Source organism: Scylla paramamosain, chromosome 7 (genome assembly GCF_035594125.1).
Source record: "Scylla paramamosain isolate STU-SP2022 chromosome 7, ASM3559412v1, whole genome shotgun sequence".
NCBI lineage: Eukaryota > Metazoa > Arthropoda > Malacostraca > Decapoda > Portunidae > Scylla > Scylla paramamosain.
Window position 1 is genome coordinate 29,003,116 of NC_087157.1, and position 27,900 is coordinate 29,031,015.

General features: G+C 43.6%; 1 protein-coding gene and 1 long non-coding RNA gene across 5 annotated transcripts in view; one reads left to right on the forward strand and one right to left on the reverse strand.

Moving 5' to 3' along the window:
* LOC135102298 (diuretic hormone receptor-like) overlaps window positions 1-10,357 on the forward strand; it is a 149,323-nt gene extending 138,966 nt beyond the window's left edge. For both annotated transcript variants that reach the window (XM_064007317.1, XM_064007315.1), the window contains exon 11: window positions 7,551-10,357. In XM_064007317.1, the coding sequence (XP_063863387.1) occupies window positions 7,551-7,830 (280 nt within the window). In that variant the 3' untranslated portion in view covers window positions 7,831-10,357. The remainder of the gene's footprint in view (window positions 1-7,550) is intronic.
* The window catches only part of LOC135102299 (uncharacterized), a 285,859-nt gene that overhangs the window by 215,711 nt on the left and 42,248 nt on the right, over window positions 1-27,900 (reverse strand). For 2 of the 3 annotated variants that reach the window (XR_010269613.1, XR_010269612.1), the window contains exons 3-4: window positions 12,965-13,075; window positions 6,644-6,717 (exon numbers count right to left, since the gene is read on the reverse strand). This is a non-coding gene — a long non-coding RNA (uncharacterized LOC135102299). The remainder of the gene's footprint in view (window positions 1-6,643; window positions 6,718-12,964; window positions 13,076-27,900) is intronic. The other variant, XR_010269614.1, reaches the window with a different exon arrangement.

Here is a 27,900-nt window from a genome sequence, read left to right on the forward strand (position 1 = left end):
CTGGCATATTGTAGTTCCGTTCCAGTGTGATAATTGCCTGTGTGTTATTTGTTAGGCGTACATCCTCGTCTTAGCTACAAAGATAACATTTGCTACGCGACTGAACAACAAACAACAGCTTTAGTTTGATGACTGACTGTAGATCCATCTTTTGCAATAAGACATCAAAGACACCAGTGCCAGGGACAGATCTTCATTTTTTCTTTTATGGACATATCAAAAAATCCTAAGGCAAAAAAAAAAAAAAGATAAAAATAAAAGAACTCACTAACTGTCTCTCCCACAAATTAGAGAGAAAGAATATTAAGATCCACTCGGCCAGTTCATGATGGAGGGTACCTTGAAACTCCTCTCTCAACCTGGCTATGGCTTTTGTGGTGAGAAGTAACGGTCTGTGTTGACGTCCTGTGTGTGTGTGTGTGTGTGTGTGTGTGTGTGTGTGTGTGTGTGTGTGTGTGTGTGTGTGTGTGTGTGTGTCGGTCATTGTTACTGGAGGGACAGGAGTGCGTGGCGGTGTGAGCCCTAAACTGTCGGACGCATGCACAGCTGAATGGCGTCATGCATTTATTAATTTGTATATGCAACTCCTGCTTTCTGGACTGGGATTTGTGTATTCATTTATTAATGCAGGCAACGGGAGACTTGTTTACCGGCGCAGGGAGCAACGGCGGAACGGCCACGGTGCCTGCGAGAAAAGCAGAGGATTTATACACACACACACACACATACACATACACACACACACACACACACACACACACACACACACACACACACAACACACACACACACACACACACACATAAACTCAGTTTTGTCATGTATTTATTACTAGTTTGCGTATACAATTCACATTCTCCAAAATGTGATTTATCTATTCATTTATTTACCTTGTCAACTGAAACTTCCCTTTACTGACAAAGAATCACTAAGGTAATGTAAACAGCAGTAAACTTATTGCCCCTTACAAGCCTGTTTGCAATAAGCTAAACCATCTAATCTAAAGTAAGTGACGTGTGAGTAAACTCGAATTTCTTGCAATAAACGGTGATCATATCGATAGTGACTGAGAGATGAGGGTCTTGAAACCCGAGTCCCGCGGAGGAGAGAGAGAGAGAGAGAGAGAGGAGAGAGAGAGAGAGAGAGAGAGAGAGAGAGAGAGAGAGAGAGAGAGAGAGAGAGAGAGAGAGAGAGAGAGAGGGAGAGAGAGGAATATTGCAGCGTAGGGCGATGGCGCATCATTCTCCGAGGTGCAGAGAATGAGGAGAACGGGGTCGTCTCCGTTTTAAAGCGTCATGCAGTTCATGGCCACAGATCATGTACAGAGGGTAGCGTGTCTTAACCTGGGTATCAGCAGCGCCCCTTGATCCAGTGCGGGGCGACGCGAACAACACACTCTGCGATACTCTCAGGGGAAGATTAAATGTTGCAGTCTACCACCATTCAACTAGTACCTTCACTCTCTTATTTCTTTTACTGGCGGACTCTGGAACTCCCTGCCTGCATCTGTATCTCCTCTTCCCTACAACATGACTGTTTTAAAGCGTGACGCCGCCATATGAACCCAATGCTGCGGAGCTTTTTTTTAAAAAAAGAAGTAAATTACTGCATTTTTTATTACTTTTAGTCCACAAAAACAAAATACGAATAAAAATATAGGTATTATAATATGATGTGGTTCTGTGGTTAAAGTTCTTTCCACCTAAAGGAGTTAATTTTTTCAGTATACAAAACCACAGAACACAGAAACACAAGAAACTGGCCGCCATGATGCGGCACGCTGGCTGTCGTTTAAGTTATAATTCCTTTTTTGTTTTTGTGTGTTTTTTCAACTAGGTAAGCAATCAATAGTTAGTTAATGTAATAGAAAGTATATCCAGATATCCAGGATCATGCGGCGCTGTGGCAAGGGGAATGGGATAAAGTGATGTACGACACACAGTCAAAAGTTATCAAACACGTGGAATTGTTTTCTATCACGCATGGCGGTGCAGCAGTTTATCCCTTCACGCCTGTGGCTTCCCCCGCAAGCTTGATGAAACGGTTCGATGCAGATATTAGTACGAGACACTCCTGACAGCGAGACCAGTGAGTGTATATTTCAAACAATTTAGTATCTGTTTCAAGACACTTATCCTCCAATTTTCGATTATTCTTTTAATTTTCGATTATTCTTTTTTTTTTTATCTCGCTTTAGGAACTGGCACTCTAGTGGAACTTTTTTTTTTCGAACGTTTTGTTGCCCCTCTTGTTCATACGTAAAAATCATTGTTGCTGGAGCTATTTCCCTCATTAAGATAGTTTAGTATTACTCAAATAAAGCAATAAGCGTTGTATTGTTATTAGAAGTCAAAGGATCAAATCTGATGCGCTATATTAGCCCTAACTTGGAAATTATACACTGTTTGTTGAGGGAGCGATCAATCCATGACGCTCTTTCCTCCCTGCCTCGCCTGAAAAGCTCCCCTCACGCTCCCAGTCTCCGTCCCTGCATCACCAAACTTGTGCCACCCTTCTGAATGGAATATCAAAGCACTTTCAAACTCTCAAAACTTGATAAGGAAATTTTCAGGTGTTTCTTCGCGACGGAAAGTGACAATGGCGCTTACCTTCTTTTTTCCACACTGGTTATTTTTCGCAAAAGTTCCTTCAGGGGATACAGATGGATGAAAAATGACAGTGGTGGCGGTGCTCTTAACTCTTCCTTGTGTACGTGACTGTTGTGCTTCTAGAGTAAATGATAAGAGAGTAACAATGCGCCTCCTTCTTGCAGCGCTTTCCTGGCCATACAGTGAAGGGTGACTGAGTGCCCCTTGCTTTCCTGTTACTTGCTCCGAGTCCCTGCTCTGTCTCTTGACCAATCACTACAGGCCTACGTGATTCCAGTACAAGACAAAGGACGGATATTACTGAAGAAAAAACTACAATTAAACCGACTAATTTCGAGACTGACATTTTACGTATTCTGGTAAAAAAAAAAAAAAAATTTGATACGTTTTCCACTCGTGATCTAGACAGTGAAGGGATAAGTAGTGAAATTAATGAACTGAATCACTCTAAACCTAACTTGGCCTAACTCAACCTAACTCTCGGATGAAAACTCTACTGATACTTCAATATTTCCACAAAGAACTATAATGCCCCTCTTTCCTTCCTCCTCCTTTTCTTTCTGTCACCGCCGCTCCGCTACACAAAGATGAAGACCCGCCCTTTTCATCTCCTGGTTCCCAACTGAACACATACACACACACACACACACACACACACACACACACACACACACACACACACACACACACACACACACACACACACACACACACACACACATCGTCTTTCCTCTTCTGTAACCAACATCTTCTACAAATCTGACATGATTCTGCCTACCTATTCACCTTCTGTAACCAACATCTTCTACAAATCTGACATCTACATATCTGCCTACCTATTCAAAATACAGTAGTACAGTAAAATCCCTCTTATCCGGCATCAACGGGACCGCCGACATGTCGGATACTTGAATATTGCAGGATACTTGAATAGAAGTGAAATTATGTCCACAATCACCACCCTACACTCACGCATCTTACCATAACAAAGATCAGCTGATCTTAATCAGCAGCTGATCTGATCAGCTGCTTAAGTGTAAGCACAACACGCTTCCTCTTTTCTACAACTTTAGGCATGATGAAGGCGTCAGGCGATAAACAGTGCACACGTGGGACTGAGTCACTGGGTAAACACAGTGCAGTGGGCCGCGGGTGGCGCGAAGCAGTGCGCTCTGGTGGCGAGGGGACAAAGTATGCCTCGCGCGGGAATTTTAATCGATTTTATGAGTACACATTGATTTTAAGGCTCGGGGAATAATGTGCCGGATATCTGAAGCTGCCGGATACTCGAATGCCGGATGAGAGGGATTTTACTGTAGTAGTAGTAGTAGTAGTAGTAATAGTAGTAGTAGTAGTAGTAGTAAAGAAGGAGAGGATGAGGAAGAGGAGAGCAGTGTCAGAAATAGTTATTGTAAGTAAAGCTGTATTCTAATAATAATAGACCAATTATAATTAGCACTGAAAGACCAGCAGTAACCTATACAACAGCATCACCACACAGACACACAGCTCTTCTTTCCCTCCATACTTTGTGTATTCATTCATAAGACTGACTCCTTTCACGGAACAAGCTCTGGTAGTGGTGGTGGTGAAGGACATAGATAAATAGATAGATAGATAGATAGATAGATAGATTAGATAGACAAATAGGTAGACAAATAGACAGACGGATATGATAGACAGATAGACGGGCAAGATAGATAGATAGATAAGACGGATAAGAGTTGAATTGACAGGCAAATAGGTAAACAGAAAGACAGACAGACAGACAGAAAAATAAATAGATAGACCGACTGACTGATATCCAGACAGACAGACAGACAGACAGACAGACTGGCAGACAGACAGAGAGATATGAAGGTAGATAGACAGATATTCAAATGGACAGATAGATGAACAGAAAGACAAACAGATGAGAGAAGCGCCGCTCCTTCCTGTCCACCGTGACGGGCAACACCAGTGCGTGATACACCAAAGAGCGCCGCGGATGTGGTTCTTAGACCGGTGTGTGTGTGTGTGTGTGTGTGTGTGTGTGTGTGTGTGTGTGTGTGTGTGTGTGTGTGTGTGTGTGTGTGTGTGTGTGTGTGTGTGTGTGTTGTGTGTGTGTGTGTGTGTGTGTGTGTGTGTGTGTGTGTGTGTGTGTGTGTGTGTTTTGAACTTGCTTGAATGTACAGTACGTTATTTCGCATTTTACTCACTCACTTATTTGTGGTGTTACTTATTCATGTTACGTACTTACATTGCTACTACTATTGTTATGTCTACTATTGTTGTTGTTGTTGTTGTTGTTGTTGTTGTTGTTGTTGTTGTTGTTGTTGTTGTTGTTGTTGTTGTTGTTGTTGCTGTTGCTACTGTTGTTGGTGGTGCTTTTTCTCTTTTCTTTTGTCGTTGTTGTTGTTTTTCAAGTCTTTCTTCGTGTGTCTGGCTCCACCTCTGTGTTTTAAATGTCAGTCATCTTGGATCAATTTTTGTCTGTATCACTGTGTGTGTGTTTGTAGTATTATCTGTATATATGTAGTGTGTGTGTGTGTGGTGTGTGTGTGTGTGTGTGTGTGTGTGTGTGTGTGTGTGTGTGTGTGTGTGTGTCTCTCTCTCTCTCTCTCTCTCTCTCTCTCTCCTCTCTCTCTCTCTCTCTCTCTCTCTCTCTCTCTCTCTCTCTCTCTCTCTCTCTCTCTCTACATACACTGTCATTTCCCTTGGGTGAAGGAACTGTGTTCCATGTCGGGCTTTCGCTCTCACTTCATTTGTGTCTGGGTGTACGTATGTGTTTGTGTGAATGTGCCATTCTCTCTCTCTCTCTCTCTCTCTCTCTCTCTCTCTCTCTCTCTCTCTCTCTCTCTCTCTCTCTCTCTCTCTCTCTCTCTCTCTCTCTCTCTCTCTCTCTCTCTCTCTCTCTCTCTCTCTCTCTCTCTCTCTCACACACACACACACACACACACACACACACTCCGGATGTATGGCACGAGAAGGCCACACACCGGACTGCAACCCACACACCGGACTGCACGACCCCCCGCCTCTCGCCAGAAGGGCACAGCTCACCACAATGAGTCCAATACGCGGTTCTCAAGACAGGAATGAAGCACAACCTCTCCCTTATTTTATCGCCGCTTTTTTTTGCTAATATCAATTACTTATGTCGCATTACAGACTACTAGTTCCATTACAAGAGATGAATTGCAATCCGTTTCAAGAGTGTTAGATCTTACATACAAAAAAAAAGTTGGTTATTCTTTCTAAAGTTAACAGCAAGTCTCGGTTTCAGACAAAAGAGACACAAAAGGAAGTTACAGTGCAGTGTTGCATACATTTCACAAAAGAAAATGAACAGCTGAACTCTTTAAAAGAAATCTTTCAACTTCTATACAAAACAAAATCTTGGAAATTGTAGGAATTTTCTCCTATAAAGGCAATCACTGCAACACGCGATCCCTGCAATATATTGTAAATATGTGTTAGCTTTCCATTTCGGCTAAATTTACGCTATAATCTAATTGGAGAGAGTGATATAATGTTTCCATCACGTTTATTATAATGATGTCACGATAATCAAATACAAATCAGAGTCACCAATCAGAATAAATCAAATGCAGTGACGTCACGCTCAGTGTTTACACACTAGTCGCCATGTTGTTAAGCCCCTCTTACCCACACCGGCTGCCCTGCACAGACCACAGCTCCTGAAGCCACTCCCAGCGATATTGAGTCCGTGAAGGTGACTCAGCCTGTCTACTTATCTGCCTCTGTTCAAATAAATCCCTCTCTTTAGACGCGGAGAGCCCAAAATAGGAGACAGGATTTCACTTTCAATCCTTCCCTCAATTTCTGTGTATATCCCGTACAATTCACGCACAACTCAACGGGGTAACTGTAACACTGAAGCAAAGACAAAATGGTAACAGGAACACTGAAGCACACAAAGTGTTAACAGGAACACTGAGGCACACAAACAAAGTGGTAACAGGAACACTGAGGCACACAAACAAAGTGGTAACAGGAACACTGAAGCAGCAAAGACAAAGGGCAAATCTTACCGTGACAGTCGCGCGGCGCCACACTCAAGTTCCCAGTCATCGCAACAAAACACAAGGGGCGGTCCTCTCACCTCCTGCAACACAAGGAAGCAACACTTGTTCATTAACTTACTAGGAGAGAGAGAGAGAGAGAGAGAGAGAGAGAGAGAGAGAGAGAGAGAGAGAGAGAGAGAGAGAGAGAGAGAGAGAGAGAGAGAGAGAGAAAAATAATCAATACAGAAATCGTAAGTATACAAAATTGAAAAATCAATCCACCCTCCCACACACACACACACACACACACACACACACACATAACAGATACCTTTGGCACGATATCAAATAATGGATATACGCCACTTTCTTCCTTCTCCTCCTCCTCCTATTTCAAATCGTCATGCATGAAAAAAAATTTTTGGCGTTTATATATATATATATATATATATATATATATATATATATATATATATATATATATATATATATATATATATATATATATATATATATATATATATATATATATATATAGATATATATATACATATATATATATATATATATATATACTTTCGAATATAATCTGAAGTTTTTGCTCAACTCAACTGAAATAATCTGCATAACTTTCTTAAACCAGCAACGCGTGAGACTAATGGTGATGGTAATTGTAGTTGTAGTGATAGTAGTGGTAGCAGTAGTAGTAGTAGTAGTAGTTTCTGCAAATCATAACTAATTCAATGTTTCTCTCCATTCCTTCCCCGTCCCTCCATCTCTCCTCGCCTCTCCTTGCCTCTTCCTTGATCCTTTCCCTATCATCCCTCCACCAACCCTCCCTCCCGCCATCCGCCAACCCTCCCTCCCGCCCTCCGTCAACCCTCCCTTCCTCTCTCTCTCCCTCCCTTCCTCCCTCCCTCCCTCCCGCACACAGTTACGGGCGACGGTTGTTCGGGGGCAAAAGGGAATCCCTGTGTTCAGAAGTGACCACCATGACCACGTACGTCGCCAACGGTTACCAGCCCGTCAGCACCCAGACCACCACCACCAACACAACCACTAACACCGCCTCCCCCAACACGCTGCCGCTGCCCCAGGCCCAGCCGCCGATACCCATGGGACACCTCGCCTTCAGGAACTCCACGGCGGGCCTCAGTCAATCCAGCGCAAGCGAGGCGGATTGCAAGATCACTGTCAAGGATTCTCTGCTCTAAAGTATTCCCAGAAAAAAAAGGACGTGACATTAGGACTTGTGCATCGAGCTGCGTGTGTCAATGTGTGTTTCTTGCGTGACTTTTACGTGCGTGTGTAAGTGTGTGTGTTTGGAAGGTATGTCTATGTTATTGTGACGTATCTGTTTCTCGGTTTGCTTCTGCGCGCGCGCGCGCGCGTGTGTGTGTGTGTGTGTGTGTGTGTGTGTGTGTGTGTGTGTGTGTGTGTAAGGAAAGGAAGGTGCGTGTAAGTGTTCGAGCGATGCGTTTGTCTCCTTGTCTGTCTTTATGTCAGTCTGTGTGTCATTGGGGTGGGGGCGGAGTGGCGGCAGATAAGACGCTCACTGCAAGGACACCCATCCCATACTGCAAGATCAAGAGCGAGAGAGGCGACTTACCCTCACAAATGCTGTCAGGAATTACCTCTACAACCGCCACCACCGTCGCCACCACCACAAACACGACGACGACGACGACAACCAGAAACTCAACGTCACTGGCTGCCTACGTGACAGAGTATGAGCGTGAGGGAAAAAGAATCATAAAAAAAAGCACAGTTATACCGGCGGAAATTGAAACCAGCATGGAAGACAACAGCGGCTGCAGTGGTGGTGGTGGTGGCTGACTCTGGCTTCACAGAGACGAGATGAAGTGATGTAAAAGTGAAGCAGAGCAGGGTAAGAGAGGCAGGGTGAGCGAGGCGGGGTGAGAGAGGCAGGTTATGGTGAGGTGCACATACATACACACACACGCAAGCACACATACGTACAGCGGGTCACCTCACACAGTCATTCGTGTGGCGCTCACTGCATTGAGCATACAAAAGTGTAAAACCAGACCCTCTTCCCGCTGTACAGTGTGGCGCCAGGAGTCGTGTGCACGTCAGCTGAGGCAACACACGCAGACTACAATATGTACCACATGGAGGCAGTGGGAAAATGTGAGCATTGTGTTCGTAGGTAAAGAGCGTTGCGTGCGTGTACTCGTACAGGGAACTGACGCGTGCACTCTCCACCATGGCAGGCCGCCCACCAGCCTGCCACGGCAGCGTGAACTGACCCACCCACAGATCTCACTGATTTTCGAAAACTGCTCACCTCGCCTCGCCTCCACAAGTCTGCCCTGCTCCGCCCTGAGGCTTATCGAACAAAGCCCACCAGCGAGCAGATCCCTCAGGTGGCGGGGCGAGGCGCACGGCACGCCCGCCGACACTCATGGCTCAGACTCTGTGTGTGTGTGTGTGTGTGTGTGTGTGTGTGTGTGTGTGTGTGTGTGTGTGTGTGTGTGTGTGTGTGTGTGTGTGTGTGACGCTCTGATAATACTACTGTTTAGGGATCCTTGTGTCAAGACGTGTCCGTGCAGGGTGAGGCGGGACATCACCACCGCCGCCTCACCACCACCGCCACCACCACCATCACGACGATGAGGCAGTCACTGAACTCATCGAGACACAAAGGATGACAGAGAGCAATACCCGGGATCAGCGGTGCGGGCGAAATGTTTCTTTCTCCTGTCCTGTGTACGTGTTCCTGGAGGCGCGGCCCTGCTGAATCACCTCCCGGCCCAAGGCCCCCTCAGGCGAAGTGGCCGGCGTGCGACAAGCGAGCAGTTATCACCACTCCTTACAAAGGCCGCTGCACCCACTCGAGCACGCCGGGCGGGGGCATTGAAGGCGCGTCTCAGGACAGAATATAATCTTGCTGCGTCAATTATCATCCGAGACACCGGCAAGGAGAGGCGGCGCGGCACAAGCGTGCCATGCTCGGCTGCACTCACTCCCGCGCTCCCTTCGTCGAGAGCAATATAATTAAGCACAAAAGGCGACGAGGCGGAGGTGAATCCTGCAGTAAATCCCTCCCTCGCCTGCAACACAAGACAGGGACGCGGCGCCCGGCACACAGCGACAAGGCAAATTGCTCGCTTCGCTCACCGCCACCAGATTACTTCCCTCGCAGCGCCACCAAGCCCAGCACGGAAGGAAAAATAGTCATCGAGCGAGTGAAGGAAGCGGGCACTACCACCTAAAAGCGGGGACTGCAGCGGTGACCCGAGAGATAGTGCAGCTGTACTGTACGCTTGTGTTGTGCTGTGTTGCCGCGCCAGGGACCCTCCAAGAGACCTGTACTGTGGTGTGCTGCGATGTATCAGCCTCCAGGACCTGCAGTTATTATCTCAACGTGTTACAAGCGCGAATACATCCTCCAGTACCCTGATGCTGACTATATATTAAGGCTACTCACTCACTCAGTACTTGACGAGCCTAGGCACACTGTCATTATCATTATTATTATTATTATTATTATTATTATTATTATTATTATAATTATTATTATTATTATTATGTAGGTCTGGACTGAGGCGGAGGGCGAGTACATTCGTAGAGCTCATACATACATACTACTAATGATATGGCGTATAATACATATATTTTTGTGTCGGGTATAGGCTGTATATATCATAGGCTTAGGGAAAGAGAGACGAAGTTTTTTCTTGTACATAGACACACCTGGTGCTGTTTATGACTTCCTGTATGTAGTGTGTGTGTGTGTGTGTGTGTGTGTGTGTGTGTGTGTGTGTGTGTGTGTGTGTGTGTGTGTGTGTGTGTGTGTGTGTGTGTGTGTGTGTGTGTGTGTGTGTGTGTGTGATACGAGATCACGGCGCGCGTCACTGTTTGTCTGTCTGTCTGTACGTCTCTGTGTGTGTGTGTGTGTGTGTGTGTGTGTGTGTGTGTGTGTGTGTGTGTGTCATCCTCCATCCCATCCCATCCTTTCCCTCCACCACGTGACTCGAGAAAGCCTGCTTTGAGTATATATTGGGGTAATGTGCTTCAAACGCCTGGCTTTCCCTCCTTCCTCCTGTCCTCTCCCTCCCACGCCATCAACAGTCATCGCCGCTGTTCATCACTCGTACTGTCATGGCGACGATCGTTCGTGTGTGTGTGTGTGTGTGTGTGTGTGTGTGTGTGTGTGTGTGTGTGTGTGTGTGTGTGTGTGTGTGTATTAATTTCCCTTTACATTTGCTTCAGATTCAGTCAAAATTGTAACATTCCGTCTTTTTTACATCAAATCATCACGCGTGTGTGTGTGTGTGTGTGTGTGTGTGTGTGTGTGTGTGTGTGTGTGTGTGTGTGTGTGTGTGTGTGTGTGTGTGTGTGTGTGTGTGTGTTTCCGTGCGCACCTGCTTGTACTTGTCTGTGTGTGTTAGTCGTGACCAGCCGTGATCCGTGACATCCTAACACAACCCAAGGTAATAATAATAATAAAGATAGCGTACTGGTTAGTGCGGCCACCTGGGTATTGGCGTGGCCCTTACTTCCCTCTTCCCTTCACCTACCGGAGACGAGGCGGTGACGCGAGCCGAGAGGAACAGAGCGACGCCACCACCACGCCACACCTCCGCCGCCGCCCCTCACTGCCCCGGGAGAGGAAGGGAAGGGAGGGGGAAAGAGGGGAAAGGCTGTATCTCGTGTCCTTAGTGATATACAAATAAGGAAGGAGACAGAGAAAGGGGAGATGAGAGAGATGGATGGAAATGAAGACGGAAGCAGAGAAGGAAAAGAGAAATGGATAAAAAGGAGACAGGGAAGTAGAAAAAGTAAAAAAAAAAAGAGAAGGAAGAAAGAAGAAAGACAGGGATGAAAAAGAGACCGGGAAGTAGAGAAAGTAAAGAGAAAAGGAAGGGAAAAGAGACACAGGGATAGAAAAGGCGTCAAGGAAGATAAAGAAGGGAGGGAGAAAAAGGAAGAAAAGACAGGAGTAGGAAGGGAGACAGGGAAGAAAAGGTAAAAAAGAAGAAGGAGACAAAGGGAAGGAAGGTGATAAAGGAAGGAAGAGAGAATGGGAGAATGACATAATGGGAAGAAGAGAGAAATGGAGAGAAAATGGAATGAAAAATAGGATGGAAGAAGCAGAAAAGGATAGGGGAGAGAGACAGATAAAAGAAAAGAAGGTATGCAGAGAATATGAGAGAAAGAGAGGGAGAGGAGGTAAAGAAAGAGAGATATGAATGAAGGGTAGAGACGGTGTGAGAGGGAAGAAGAGGGAAGTAGTAGTCAGGAGGAGGAGGAGGAGGAGGAATATTAGATAGCGATGGTAGAAAATAAGATCAGAGAGAGAGAGAGAGAGAGAGAGAGAGAGAGAGAGAGAGAGGAGAGATGAGAGAGAGAGAAGAGAGAGAGAGAGAGAGAGAGAGAGAGAGGACTCGGTGCCAACATTGCTAAGGACACTAGGCAGCAAGGGAGGGAGGACGAGAGGGAGGGAGGCAAGGAGGGAGGGAGGGAGGAGGGGAGGCGGAGGAGGGAGGCACCCACCACTCTGTCCCTCTAGCCGCTCACCACCACCATCACCATCACCACTACCACCACCATCACCACCATTAGATTTAAAGCTAACAATAATAATAATACTAATAAATCCGATATATTTTCTGATGTTGTGGTCAAATGTACGTAGAATTTACTCGTGTGTACTGATTTACTATACATACTCCTACATAAATACAATACATACATGCATACGTATATATATATATATATTATTACTACGTACGTACTTAGAGAGATGTTTAATATATTGTGTGTGATATATATACGTAACTTTCCTAGGTGTGTGTGTGTGTGTGTGTGTGTGTGTGTGTGTGTGTGTGTGTGTGTGTGTGCGCGCAAGTGTGTGTGTGTGTGTGTGTGTGTGTGTGTGTGTGTGTGTGTGTGTGTGTGTGTGTGTGTGTGTGTGTGTGTGTGTGCGCGCAAGTGTGTGTGTGTGTGTGTGTGTGTGTGTGTGTGTGTGTGTGTGTGTGTGTGTGTGTGTGTGTGTACTGTAGGTGGTTAAGGCGATAAACCAACAGCTCAGAGTAACATTATCACCCTTAGTGTTCATTTTTTTTTCTTTTTTTTTTTTCCTTGGTTAACTGCTCAGTGAAGGGAGCGGGGCAGGGTTGGGAACACTGATTCTGCTATTACTAATGTTCTTATTGATATTTCTACTACCACTACTACTACTACTACCATTACTACTAAGTCACAACCACAGCAAACAACAAAAATATATATAACACCAATAAAAACTACACCACCACAACTACAACCACCACCCACGGCCGCCCACACTCTACACTCCCTTCAGGACATGACGTGTATCACCTCACGACGGGAAGTGCACGAGGGAGATGAGGCGGCGTGAATCCTGCAGTCGCCGCGCCACTCCCACCTCAATCTCGTTTCGTCCAGTCAGCTCACAGCCACGAGATGAACCTGCGTGTGGTCGCTGTTTACAAGTCTGGCAGGGGGAACAGCACTGAGATAGCCAGAGTGGAAACATGACCGGCGTGTATTTTTTTTTCTTTTTTTTTTTTTTTACGGAGGACCTGATAAATGAGTTTTTGGAGCAGAGGTGATACAGAAGGTGGTGTGTTTATAAAGCTGTGGTACGGAACGAGGACTGCGACTCTTTTTTATGTAAATTTACCGTAAATACTAGAGGGAAAAATCCAACAATGCATAATAGTTGTACTTATTTGACCTTAAAAATGCACAGTAAAACACCTTCGTAAAAAAGAAAAACACATAACAATTTGCTCATGAACAATAGATATTTTCACGCATTTGCGAGTTGCGAGGTAAAAATGAACGCTGAGAAATGAATATCAAAAAAGAGCAGCACAGTAGCAATAAGGAGTACGAAAGCTGTAGTACAAAAATAACAGCTTAAAATGATTAAATCTTTGTTGACTTCATCGGATACTGGCTTACCTGTCACTAATTAAAACTATCTCTCGTGCTGTACTGTGAGGGACTGGCCGACTCACCTCCGACAGCGCAACCATCACGTGACCTGTCAAGGAAACGACACTCGAGAGAAAGTCACGATATTTTCCACCCACTGCTAAACTGACTCATCTTCTTTCCCGTTTTGTCACAAATTTCAGGCTTTTCCTAATATTTCTTCATATATTTCTGAATTTTCCTATTTCCTCGTAAATTTCTGACTTTTCTCCTGATTTTCCATTGTAAATTCCTAAATCCTTACTTTTTATAAATTACTTGACTTCCTGGCTTTTCCTAGTAAATTTCTAACTTTTCCTGATTTTCCTTTTGTAAATTCTTGACTTTTGCAACCTCTTTCTTATCTCTCTCCGTAATTCTCGACTATTCCTGACTTTTCTTCATCTTTTTTTTTTTCTTGACTTTCAGAAACTCCTCCCAAATTTCACTGCCGCACAACCCAGCACTCTTCACATTCACTCCACGTGCCATGAGAACCTTCCATTTTTCCCAACATACGTACTCGCAAGCCTTCATTCCTGTATATATGTAGTCATACTTTACATACAAGCATCCATCCATATATTCATGCATATCCACATACACATATACATACATGAATACATACGTAAACATGTTCTGCTTTGTTAGGAAGGGGAGAAGAGGGGGACGGGAGGGGAGTCTGGGATATATTTGGAACTGTATCATGCATTTGTATTTTTGTTGTTGAATTCATCCTGCCAAAACGCCTGGTAGCTGCAGAACACACACACACACACACACACACACACACACACACACACACACACACACACACACACACACACACACGTAATGGCGCCAGACAATGAATTTGGACAGAAGCAACCAAAGTCATTGCCTGGTGGTACTGAAACACACACACACACACACACACACACACACACACACACACACACACACACACACACACCACACACACACACACACACACACACACACTCATTCATTCATACGTTAGTCTTCCAAGTTCACTTTTTCCTCATACAAAATGCCAGTTATTGCGGTTCTTACTCCTTCCTTCTTTCATTCATTCATTCATTCATTCATTCATTCATTCCTCTATTCATTTCCTCATTCTCTTCCTCTCTATATACACTTTCTTCTCTCCCTTCCTTTATTTCTTCCTCCTCTTTTCATTTATTTTTTTCTTGATTTCCTCCATTTCCTTCTTCTTTCGCTACTTTTTTCCTTTTCTTTGTTTCATTTTCTCTCCTTTTTATGCTTTCCTTCCTTTCTTCCTTCCTTCACTCTAAAATCTCTTCCTTCCTTCTATTCAAGCTTCATATCTTTCCTTCTTTCCTTCGCGGCCATGGAAAACATTACCTGATCTTCTTTCCTCCCTTTCCTTCCCTCCCCCCTTCCTCCTCCCTTCCCTTCTTCCACCCTCCCTCACTCCCTCACTCTTCGGAACAAAGTTTTCTACTGTAAACATTTTCACTTTCATAAATATTCTTATAATAAAACAATAGCAAAAAGGTTACTAATGGCGCTTCTCGAAGAAAGAAGAAGAGGAATAATAACAACAACAACAACAACAACAACAACAACAACAACAACAACAACAACAAGACGAAAAAGGAGAAGGAAAGGGAGGAGGAGAAGAAGAGAAAGGAGGAGGAGGAGGAGAAGAAAAAGTTACGTTTGATAACAGAAAGGATGGAAAGACAGAGAGAGAGAGAGAGAGAGAGAGAGAGAGAGAGAGAGAGGAGAGAGAGAGAGAGAGAGAGAGAGAGAGAGAGAGAGAGAAAGAGAGAAAGAGAGAGAGAGAGAGAGAGAGAGTGTGTGTTTGTGTTTCGCAGTAATAATTAGTGTAATACTTTCAGGAAAACCAAACTTTCAGTCCAGTATACATAGTTTCATGCATACATAGCCGTATATTCATGGATTATGTATTTATTCACCATTCACGTTGTGCAAATCTGGTTCCGCGTCACATGCCACTATTTTTCGGTTCACAAATACATAATCTGATGTATACATGCTATCTTGGTGTATACACGCTGTGGTTTGTGTATACATGCTGTTGTTTTACGGGTATACATGCTCTGTTATCTCCTCCATTCCGTACACACATCAGCAGGCTTAGGTATACATACATTCCGTTCATCAGTATGAGTATGCATGATTTCAGGCTGCCGTATACATGATGGCTACTGTATACATGAGGCGTGGCTATAGTATACACGTTATCGGGCTCTAGTATACATGAGTCAGTGCCAAAGTATACATAAGTCAGTGTTAAAGTATACATGACGCCAGGTTCCAGTATACACAAGTTCCGACTCGTATACATGACACGTGACTCCCGTATACATGAGGCAAATTTCCAGTATACATGCACGTGTTTTCCCCCTTTGGTGTATACATGTGTGTGTGTGTGTGTGTGTGTGTGTGTGTGTGTGTGTGTGTGTGTGTGTGTGTGTGTGTGAGTGGTGTGTGTGTGTGTGTGTGTGTGTGTGTGTGTGTGTGTTACGAGTATACATGTTTGTGTCCGTGTACTCGTATACATGCAACCTGTGTTTCCGTTTGTGTATACATGTTTTGTGTTGGAGTATATGTATGTGTTATTGTATGTGTTCTTGTATACATGGCCATGTGTTCCTTTGTGTATACACGAAGCGCGGGGCAGCTCTCGTGTGTGTGTGTGTGTGTGTGTGTGTGTGTGTGTGTGTGTGTGTGTGTGTGTTGTTTACCTCTCCCTCGTTTCGTTTACCTGTCTTTTTTTATTACTTAATATTAGTAAAGTGATTTTTTTTTCCTTAGTTACAAAATTTTCGCTCCATGGCAAATTTCTTTACCTATTATTATTATTACTATTATTATTATTATTATTATTATTATTATTATTATTATTATTATTACTACTATAATTATTATAATTATTATTAATATCACCTTTACCGTTGTTCCTCCAGCTGTTGCAATGAATGAAACAAATGGAAATTCCATCTTATTTCATTAGTGTGGAGTTTCATTTCTTCCTTCCTTTCTTCCCTTGGGACTGGGGAACAGCGATAAGGTAAAGCAGGAGGAGGAGGAGGAGGAGGAGGAGGAGGAGGAGGAGGAGGAGGAGGAGGAGGAGGAGGAGGAGGAGGAGGAGAATAAAGATCACAAAGGAAACACAAAGAGAGACCAAACAGCAGCAGACTTGTTGGTATTTGAAGGATTATTTGTAGAAAAGGTAGAGGACGACGATGAGGACGATGATGAGAAAGACAAGAAGAAGAAGAAGAAGAAGAAAATTGACAACTACGACGACGAGGGCGAGGACAGTAACGAGAAAGAAAGCCAAGACCACCAAAACTTATAAACACGACCTTTTAACTTCCACCACCACCACCACCACCACAACCACCCACTCAGTCTCCACCTCCTTCTTCCCTCCCTTCCTCCCGCTCCTCTTCTCCCATCACACTAGTTATCTCATAGTTACCTTCCTCCCATTTCTCCCCATCTCCTATAATAGTCTTTCCCTATTCCCCCCGCTACTCCCTTCCCCTTCCGCCCCAATCCCGCTTTCTTTCCCCTCCCCCCTCCCCTGCTGTTCCGCCCCGTCGTGACTTGACCCCCAGGAAAATATTTGCTCCCGAGAATGCAATTACAGGAGTCCCAGGAGTGTGGCCTCTCCTCCTCCTCCTCCTCCTCTTCCTCCCTACTCCACCTCTTCCCACAATCTTTTCACCTTTGTCCTCCACTTACCATGTCCCTTCTCCTCCTCCTCCTCCTCCTCCTCCTCCTACTACTACTACTACTACTACTACTACTACTACTACTACTACTTCCCTCCTCCTAATCCTCTTTGCCCATATTTCGCCCTTTTCCCTCCCTATATTCTCTCATCCAATCATGCCCTCCCTTCCTCCTCCTCTCCTCGCCTCTTTTTACCCATACAGTCACGAGGGAGCAAGGGATGCCTGAAAAACGCTGATGAGGGACGTGTAGCAGCTTATATATAATGGAGATAAAGAGGGAAGACTTCACCCCCGCACGTTGATGTCGCTTGCTTCTGCTTACAATGCATCTGTTTTGCGATGAAGCGGGAAACGTGACAGCTGTTCCTCATGGCGCTTTTCTTTTTTTTTTCTTTTTCTTTTTTTATTTTTTCTTACTTTTATTTTGTGTGTTTGTGTGTGATTTGTTTTTTTTTTTATTTTCCATTCATTGTTCATTTTGACTATCTCGGTTTTTTTTTTATAGGGGGGTCTTTTGTAGCGATGTTCTAAGTTTTTTTTTTTTAATATCCTTGATTTGCTTAATTCTATGCACATTGAGAAACTGTCCTATCATCTAGTCGAAAAGCCCATAACCAGATAATCAAAACAACAACAACAACAACAACAACAACAACAACAATGATGATAATAAAGATAATAATGATAAAAATAATAATAATAATAATAATAATAATAATAATAATAATAATAATAATAATAATAATAATAATAATAATACATAGTGATCTTTGGATTGCTTCAGAATGTCAAAGATACACATCGCCGAGCTGTCACTTCCACACAAGGCCGGGGCTCCCAAAGAGATTCTCAACGGTACCAAAATAATAGCGAGACATTCAAAACTGCAGGAATGATGACAAAAGTAGCATTTTGCATCGTTAAGTCTGGCGGAACTTTGCTCTCCTAAATACCCGACTTAGAAACTTTCCAGTCGGGATGAAATTAATTTTGCCAACACAGAGACAGACAGACAGACAGACACACACACACACACACACACACACACACACACACACACCACACACGTGGGTGCCCTATTAAAACTCTCAACATACACAAAAGAGAAAAAGATGATGATAACGAGCAACACACTCTTGATTCCTCCTCCTCATCCTCCTCCTCCTCCTCCTTTTCCTCTTCCTCTTCCTCCCCCTCCTTGTCCTCGTCCTCGTCCTCGTCCTCGTCCTCCTCCTCGTCCTCTTCTTCCTCTTCCTCCTCTTCCTCCTCCTCCTCCTCCTCCTCCTCCTCTCTTACTACTACTTCTCTTCCTCGTGCCTTTCGTCCCTCTTTACTGACCTTCTTTCCTTCTTCCTCTCTTTCTCCTTCCATTCATTCCTTCCCTCTCTCATCTTCGATAACGAGGACGAAAAGAACGATAAAGATATTTCTCTCTCTCTCTCTCTCTCTCTCTCTCTCTCTCTCTCTCTCTCTCTCTCTCTCTCTCTCTCTCTCTCTCTCTCTCTCTCTCTCTCTCTCTCTCTCTCTCTCCTGCACCTTTTTACGAGGCACCATAATTTTCTATATGCATCTTTATTTCTCTCCCTCCCTCCCTCCCTCCCTCTTCCTTCCTATCCCTCCCTGTCATCCCTCCCTCTCCCTGTATCCTGCCCCTCTCCCTCTCCTACCACTCGTAAGCTTCTCACCTTCAACCCTTCACTCTCCCTCCAGCTCCTCTCACTCTTTACCTCTCATTTTTCCCCTCTTTTCTTCTTCTCCCTGTGTAGCAAGTACCTCCTCTCACCATTAATGTAGAAGAAAGAGTATATACTAACAATACAACATAATGAATACCCTTCGGAACAATGTATAGAGAGAAATGTGTATGTTGTTAACGCAATGTAAACATGAAAAGGAAACAATCCATAATAAACAAAAGAAACGAACGATAAGAAATGGAAGAAGCGAGAAGCAAATCATCAGTAAACAAGAGAGAAGGAGACAAGAAGAAGCAAGAAAGAGGACGTAGCTGGATATAAGAAAAGGTGGAATACAGGAAACGAGAGAGGGAAAAGAGTAAGAGAAAAATAGGAAATAAGGGCATGGATGATAGAGAGAAGATGCAACTACGTAGATATAAAAAAAAAAGAAGGGAAGAAGAAATAAAAGAAAAATAAAGAAAGGAATACAGGAAACAAAAGGGAGAGAGAGAGAAAAGTAACGAAAAAATAGGAAATAAGGGTATGGATGATACAGAAATGCAAACTTAACATAACAACAAAGGAAAACAAAGAAAGCAGCAAAAACCCATCACACCTACACGTGGCAGCCCCTGTATATAGCAAGGACGTGCCACCCACACCATCATCCCATTACCAGACCTTCCCCACCCTAACCTCCACACCACATACCCCTCGTCCCTTCATCCACCAAGCACCTCCCCACTCCCCTTCACTCTTCAATAAAACAACCCCCCCACTTCCCCATCACCCTGCTGCCCCTCATAACTTCTTCTCTCGGATATTACCCCTTCATCACCCCCACCTATTATTCGCCCTTTCTCTTCCCACTATCCTCACCCTCCCCTCCGTTCTCCCTCGTCCTCTCCTGACACATCTTAGCAGACCAATGATTTGCAGACAGTAATTGAGAGAGAGAGAGAGAGAGAGAGAGAGAGAGAGAGAGAGAGAGAGAGAGAGAGAGAGAGAGAGAGAGAGAGAGAGAGAGAGAGAGAGAGAGAGAGAGAAATGGGAAAAATGGAGGAAGAAGGGAACGAAGGAAAGTTATAGAGAAAAATGTAAGAAGATAGGAGAGTAAGAATGAAAGAAAACTGAAGAGAATAAGGAGAAAAGAAAACTGAATAAAGAAAAAAGAAAAGAAGAGGGGTAAGAAAGGAAGGGAAGGAGAAGGAGAAGGAATAACAAGATGCAGGTTAATTTGGAAAGTGCTATATTAAATGAGTCTGGAATTACAGAGAGAGAGAGAGAGAGAGAGAGAGAGAGAGAGAGAGAGAGAGAGAGAGAGAGAGAGAGAGAGAGAGAGAGAGAGAGAGAGAGAGAGATACTAATAAGGACTCAGCCACTTCAGAAACCACACTAATAAACACAATTGCATATCACCATTTCATTTTCATATCACTGCTTCATAGTCAGCAAGGGTAGCCACTGTGAACAGCTGATGAGGCCAAAATAAGGGCGTAATGTGGGAGTTATGACTCGTTGTGGTACAGTACAGCAGAGTCAGCGGAGTGGTGGCAACGCTGTACAATAGTTTCCAGTCCCAAAAATCGCCGCTGGTCACCGAGAGAAATTCCGAGAGATTGATTTTTTTTTTTTTTTTCAAGACCTCTTTCTTCGTTTACTTTTTTATTTATTTATTTATTTTATTTATCTATTTATCTATTTTTTTTTTGATGAGTCCTTTTTTTTCCCTTTGTTTATTTTCTATGCTTTATCTTGTTATTACAGTTTTTTTTTTTCTACCACGATTTCCTTCTTTCCTTTGCTTATTTATTTTCATTTTTTTCAGTCTTTTTTTCACGAGTCTTTACAGTCCGTATATTTTTTTTATTTTTTATCCTCTTTTTACGATTTTTTTTCTTTCGTTCGTTTATTTGTTTTTTTTTATTTTGATTTTACTTTTACTGTGTTTTCACGAATATTTTTTCCCTTTCGTTTATTTTTTTTCTGTATTTTATTCTCACTGTTTTTCACGATCCTTTTTATTTTATTTTCTTATGTTTATTTCCATCTTTATTTCATTTTATTTGCTTGTTGATTTTTCATGTAAGAGGAGTCCTGGCAAATGACAACAAGAAGACACCAGAAAAATAAGAAAAAAAGACCCAATGAAGATAAGATTTATGTGCATTCTCTCTCTCTCTCTCTCTCTCTCTCTCTCTCTCTCTCTCTCTCTCTCTCTCTCTCTCTCTCTCTCTCTCTCTGCGGCAAACTCAAGGACTATTTATACAGCAATAGTATGGCGCAAGAATTCGTGAAAATCTGCCAACCAGTTAGAGAGGTGTGTGTGTGTGTGTGTGTGTGTGTGTGTGTGTGTGTGTGTGTGTGTGTGTGTGTGTGTGTGTGTGTGTGTGTGTGTAGGTTCAGCATTTCACGTCCCGAAAATGCCAATCTATACGAAGCAACACATTCACAAAAATATATACAGAAAAAAAATAAGAATAAAATATTGTCTATGAGGAAACACAAAATGCACATGTTTCTTTCCGCACGTGATAAACAGGTCAGGACTCTCTCTCTCTCTCTCTCTCTCTCTCTCTCTCTCTCTCTCTCTCTCTCTCTCTCTCTCTCTCTCTCTCTCTCTCTCTCTCTCTCTCTCTCTCTCTTTAGGAACACATAGTAAAATAGTAAAATATAAAGTTGCTCAGTATTGTTGCTCTTAGTAGGAGAGTATGAATGGCGCTGCTCCCTGGGAAGTGGTGGAAGCGAAAGTGGTTACCGAGCTTTTACCGATAAAGAAACACGAGTATTAGTGATATGACTGAACAAATTATATGGACGCTTGAGAACGGTAAAACTGAGGAAATAATGAGGGAATGTAAGGATTTTGCCCCGCCACGATAGTTGTTGGGCAGTTTTGTTATGTGTATACTGTATATAGAGAGTTTCTTTATTTTTTTATATATAGGAGTGTAAGGTCAGAGTATTTGTTGTTAGTGGTATGTCTTCTGTCATTCGGGTGTTGTACTGAGTGTGATTAGAAACGCATAACATCCATTTGTTCTGCAATTCAACAATGAAAATAAGATTATCAAATTTCTCTCTCTCTCTCTCTCTCTCTCTCTCTCTCTCTCTCTCTCTCTCTCTCTCTCTCTCTCTCTCTCTCTCTCTCTCCCAACACACGCTTTTCTACAATGGATGAGAGAAAAGAAACGCTTGAATCATGTAATAAGCGCCTTTAGGTTAAGGTAGAGGTTTTATTTATTTTTTTTTATCACACATAGTATATTGAATCATACATTATTTCAATTACGTTAACACTAATTCACACCAAAAATTTTATATGTAATTATGGCGACTTTTCATTATCTTCGGTTTTTTTTTCTGTTTTCTTTTGTATTCTTCTTTCGTTTTTCTTTTATATTTTCTCTTTAGTTTTCTTTTGTATTCTTCTCTTGAGTTTTCTTTCTCATTCTTTCTAGTTTTCTTTTTCATCCCCTTAGTTTCTTTTTTTTTTTTATTCTCTCGTATGAGCCTCTTTTGAGAAGGTTAAATACATTTCCGGCTGGGGATGAGGGAAGGCTTCAGGTCAACAGGCGTCGTCTTTACTAAGTAGGCCGAGTGGTTCTTTCCAGGCTCCTTCTTTACGTTCGCAGGCCGGCAGGTCTCCAGGCCTCGGAGGTGTGGCAGCGATCCTTCCTCGAGGCTTCTCCGGTGCCGTGTCCCTCGCATCACGGGTCGAATCTGAGTCTTACCCGGTTCTGTCTCCCCATTGATCTTCTTCTGTTTCCCCCATTCTCCGTAGCTCTGCCGCAATCACATCCCTCCATCTCATTCCCTGTTGCTCATGAAGTCTTCTCTCGTCTTTTAATCCATTTCGCATCTTCTCTTCTTACTGCGAGACCAAAACATCTCAACTTTCATCCTCGAATAGCTTCACTCGTACTCTCCTCCCTTGCCACGAGTGAGCCTCGATGAAAGAGGTAACCAAGTAGGAGACGCTCAGGCACTGTAGGATTGCACCTCCTCGTGAAGTCTGGCCAAGTCATGTCACGGCAGTGGCGTGGGTGGACTCAGCACTCAGCACTCAACACATTCACCCACCGATGATAAATTAGTGAAACAGCAACACGCCGCTTTGTGTACGCATACTGTTTACTTTTGAAGATGTTATGTTCTGTCCAAGTTTTTCTTGTATATATATATATATATATATATATATATATATATATATATATATATATATATATATATATATATATATATATATATATATATATATATATATATATATATATATATATATACGTAAGAGTGCAACAAAATTTATATAAAAAAATGCTCCCCCTGACGAGCCTGTCCCCAAAGAAGAACCAAGAGGTTTACCCAAATCTAAAGAAGTGTCTTAAGGCCTCCCTCTTGAAAGAATTTAAGTCGTTAGGAGGAGGAAATACAGTAGCAGGCAAGGAGTTTCAGTTTACCAGTGAAGGGAATGAAAGATCATGAATACCGGTTTACCATAGCATTAAGGATGTGTACAGAATACAGGGGTTAGAAAGAGTAAAAAGTCTTGTGCAGTAAGGCCGTGGGAGAAGGGGGAGGCAAGAAGTTAGTAAAATCAGGAGAGCAGAAAGTATGAAAATGGCGATAGAAGAGCAAGAGATGCGACACTGCTGCGATGAGAGAGAGGCTGAAGACAGTCAGAGGAGAGGAGCTGATAAGACAAAATGCCGTCTCATCAACCTTTCCCCAAGCAGTGGCAGCAGAGTGGCGGCCCGTAACGACCCAATGATCTCTCCGCTTTATGAATCCGCTCCCCGCCGCTGTCTCATCTCACATCATCAGTCAGCACCATTCATCCTCTTCACCTGCTCACCAGCAAGCCAAGGGATGTACCACCACGCCTTCCTCCTTATTTAGCACGATTCAAACATCACACAACAACGCTAAGAGAGGCGACACGTCCACGCCTCTACTTTCACCATCCGCTGCCACCATAACACAATATAACAGCAGAAGGTTGTTGCCAATCAGTGGCGACCTCCATCAGTGTTTACATTTCCACCAACATTATAGAATCAAAGGCCTTCGTTTTGTTATGATTGTCACCAGGCTGGGCATTTCCGAAACCACGAAAATGACTGTGAAATCTGATCGAGGTGTTGGTAATGGTATCAGGGTGGTAAGATTTTTGGTTAGGAACATTACCAAACGACTGTGAAATGAGGCCTTAAATTACCGGGACAGTTAAAACACGACACTTAAGAGATGCGTCTGGTCCATCTTTCTCTTCCCAGCCAGTCGCCGCCGTCAGTCTCTCAAAGGATCAGTATACCGTTACCGTGCCACCTTTTTGCTACCCCAGTCACACCCCATTACTAGCACATCACTCTTTCCCTGGCCTTCACATCAAACCATCGCAGATCTACCGCCATCTTTCTCTCCCTCTTATCAACTTATTACCGCTGCACCGCTCTCTTCCTGTCCTACCCTGCCACATATCACCTACCCATCACCCATCACTGCCCTTTTCCTGCCCTTCCCTGCCAAATATTACCTATCCATCACCACTGCACCATTTTCCTACCCTTCCCTTCCTTTTATCACCTATCACTGCCCTATTTCCTGCCCTACCATGCCAAATATCACCCACCCATCATCACTGCATCCTTTTCCTGCCGTACCCTGTCATGAATCACCCATCCTCTCTCCTGCTCTTCCATCCTCCCTTTATCACTCACATCACCCATCACCACTACATCATTTTTCTGCCACGGTTCCCAGTCTCTCACGTGTCTGAATGTATCACGATTTCAAAACACTGGAAAAGGTTGAGCAGCGTTGCAAAATCCATCTCTCGGTGCTCAAAAACTCGTATTTCCGCAATGTTGCTCAATAATTAATTCAGGCAGTGATGCAAACGGCAGGGAACAGCGAATGTGATTTAGAGAACAGCGCGTTAAGGCGAGTCTACGCGAACAGGTGTGTGATGATGTGTGTGCAGGGGATGGGTGAGGAGGGAGGAGTGGGGGAAGAGGGGAAAGGGTGATGGGTGAGGAGGATAGGTGAGGGGTACTGTGGGGAAAAAGTGGAGCGATTCGAATATACCGCCACACCGCTATGGACAAAGATGCAATTAAAAAAATAAAATAAAGGTCTGAAACTCAAATGGTGATGATGATAGTGGTGGTGGACGGCAGGGTAATGAGGTCACAGTGTGGTAATGACATGGCAGGGAAACGTGTGTGTGTTTGTGTGTGTGTGTGTGTGTGTGTGTGTGTGTGTGTGTGTGTCAGACCCGTCACAAACAGCCACGCAGTATCCGCCACTTTCTGACGCAGAGCGGATGGCATTGACAGGAGTGGACACAAAGCCTCGCAATATTATGATACACACCACATTTTACTATATTTTACTCTATTAGCACGCCACAATTTTCAGTTCAGTTTTGTACCTTGTTAGTTGTATGGTAACTGCTGAAGCCTTGCATATGTCCTGTTCGGGCAAACAAGTAAAGTGAGGAGGAGGAAGAGGAGGAGGAAGAGGAAGAGGAGGAGGAGGAGGAGGAGGAGGAGGAGGAGGAGGAGGAGGAGGAGGAGTAGTAGTAGTAGTAGTAGTAGTAGTAGTAGTAGTAGTAGTAGTAGTTGTTGTTGTTGTTGTTGTTGTTGTTGTTGTTGTTGTTGTTGTTGTTGTTGTTGTTGTTGTTGTTGTTGTTGTTGTTGTTGTTGTTGTTGTTGTTGTTGTAGTTGTAGCAGTAGTTGTAGCAGCAGCAGTCACAACAGTAGTAGTACCTATCCATCCACCTTATCTCATTGATCCCGTCAATAAATAAATAATTCTACACACTGATAATAATTCCCCAACACAAACTCTACACAAATTTCCATCATCGAATTGAGACATGCATTGTGTGCCGATCCATCTCCGTTCTGCCAGGCTTCAATGTGATCATTCTATACTACTTGAACATTTCTAGCACTGACTACGTATTATTTTGGGCCTGGAAAGTGAGCATGTGTAGTAGTGGTGGTGGTGGTGGTCGTGGTAATGGTGGTCAGTGGTAGACAAGGACCCTCACAAAATTCACCAAATGCCTTTACCATTATTACCACGGACGCAAATTTAAGCAGAACAGATCAAAGGTTAAAACGAGAAGGGAAATTCATGCCTGCTTATCAACGTTCACATTTTTCTCTCATTTTTTAGCCTGAAAACCGCGGAACCACCCAGTGCAGGACATCGCCCCGCCAACCTGTCCCTGCCTGGCGCTGCTTGTTGTTGTTGTGGTTGTTGTTGTTGTTGTTGTGGTTGTGGTGGTGGTGGTGGTGGTGGTCGTCGTTGTTGGTCTTATTATGGTGTTTCTGCTGTTGTTGCTGTTGCTACTACTACTACAACTATTACCACCATTACAACTGATAACACTATTATCATTATTGTTATTATTATTTTCATCATCATCATCACCATTATCATCATTACTACTATTTTATTATGAATCTACGCTATTTGGCTCCGTTGCCGCGCGGGGAGGGGGATTCAAACTCAATCAGTCATTCGGTCAACCCAGAGTCAATGAACCAAAGTGAGGCAGACCAAACCAAAGTGAGGCGAACCGTACCAAAAAACTTCCTTGAGAGAGTCGCAACACAATCACCGCAACACACAATGACAAGACAACAAGGAGGGAAAAAAAAATACATACATATACATCAAAAAGAGCAATGTGAGTAATGGGAGCCAAGTGTGCACATTCAGTGTAAAAAATAAATATCCTAACTACTGCTCACACAGGAAAGAGAGTTAAAACGAATAAAATGTTTAGTGAGAGTGAGACCAGTGTAAAAATTTTAGCCAGCAGATGTGAAACCTTTTTCTACCTAACCTTTTTTTTTTTTTAAGAGGCAATTAACGATTTTCTCTCTCTCTCTCTCTCTCTCTCTCTCTCTCTCTCTCTCTCTCTCTCTCTCTCTCTCTCTCTCTCTTAGCCTTTTTCTCCTTAGCCAGACTCTTGCACGAAAAAGAAAAGAAACGATGGAAATATTGAAGGAAAGAAAACACTAAGACTAAAAGGAAAGCGAAAATATAAGAAGCAAAAGAAAAAAAAAAGGGGGTTTGAAATTCATATGAAAGAAACATCGGATATAAAGTGTGAGTGAGTGAGTGAGTGAGTGAGTGAGTGAGTGAGTGTGTGTGTGTGTGTGTGTGTGTGTGTGTGTGTGTGTGTGTGTGTGTGTGTGTGTGTGTGTGTGTGTGTGTGTGAGAGAGAGAGAGAGAGAGAGAGAGAGAGAGAGAGAGAGAGAGAGAGAGAGAGAGAGAGAGAGAGAGAGAGAGAGAGATGCAAACAGGCAAATGCAAACACAGACATGCAAACAAAGACATACAAACAGACAAACAACAGACAAAATACAAAATACACACAAAAAGAACGAAACAAGGAAACAAAAAACACACAAAAAAACAAATAAAACTAAAACCAAAATCAACTAAAAGAAAAAAGAAAAAAGAAAAAAAGAAAGGCGAGGAAAGAAAGAAAGAAAAAACTCCTTTGCGATGCGCCATAAAAAGAAAAACAGGGTAAGTGAGAGAGGAAAAGATACTGAATAAGTCGTCATCAGTTTCAATTTGCGCAGGTAAGTGGGTCGAGGCAGGGAGAGGAGGGTCGGGCTGGAGTGGAGGGGAAGGGAGAGGTGGGTGGGGTGAGGCAGGGGCGGGACAGGGCGGGGCGGGGCGGATCTTACTTTCCCTGTGTGGATATTCCGAGTGGCTTCCCGCGGTGCCCTCCCACGATTTTAGGCGCGGGATCCAGTATCTGACTTTTATGAAGAGCAAGGTTATCTGATATTTGCCTAAGTGGAGGGAGGAAGGGTGGGAGGGCTGGAGCTAGGGGAGGGAGGGAGGGCTGGAGGGAGGGAGGGAGGGAGGG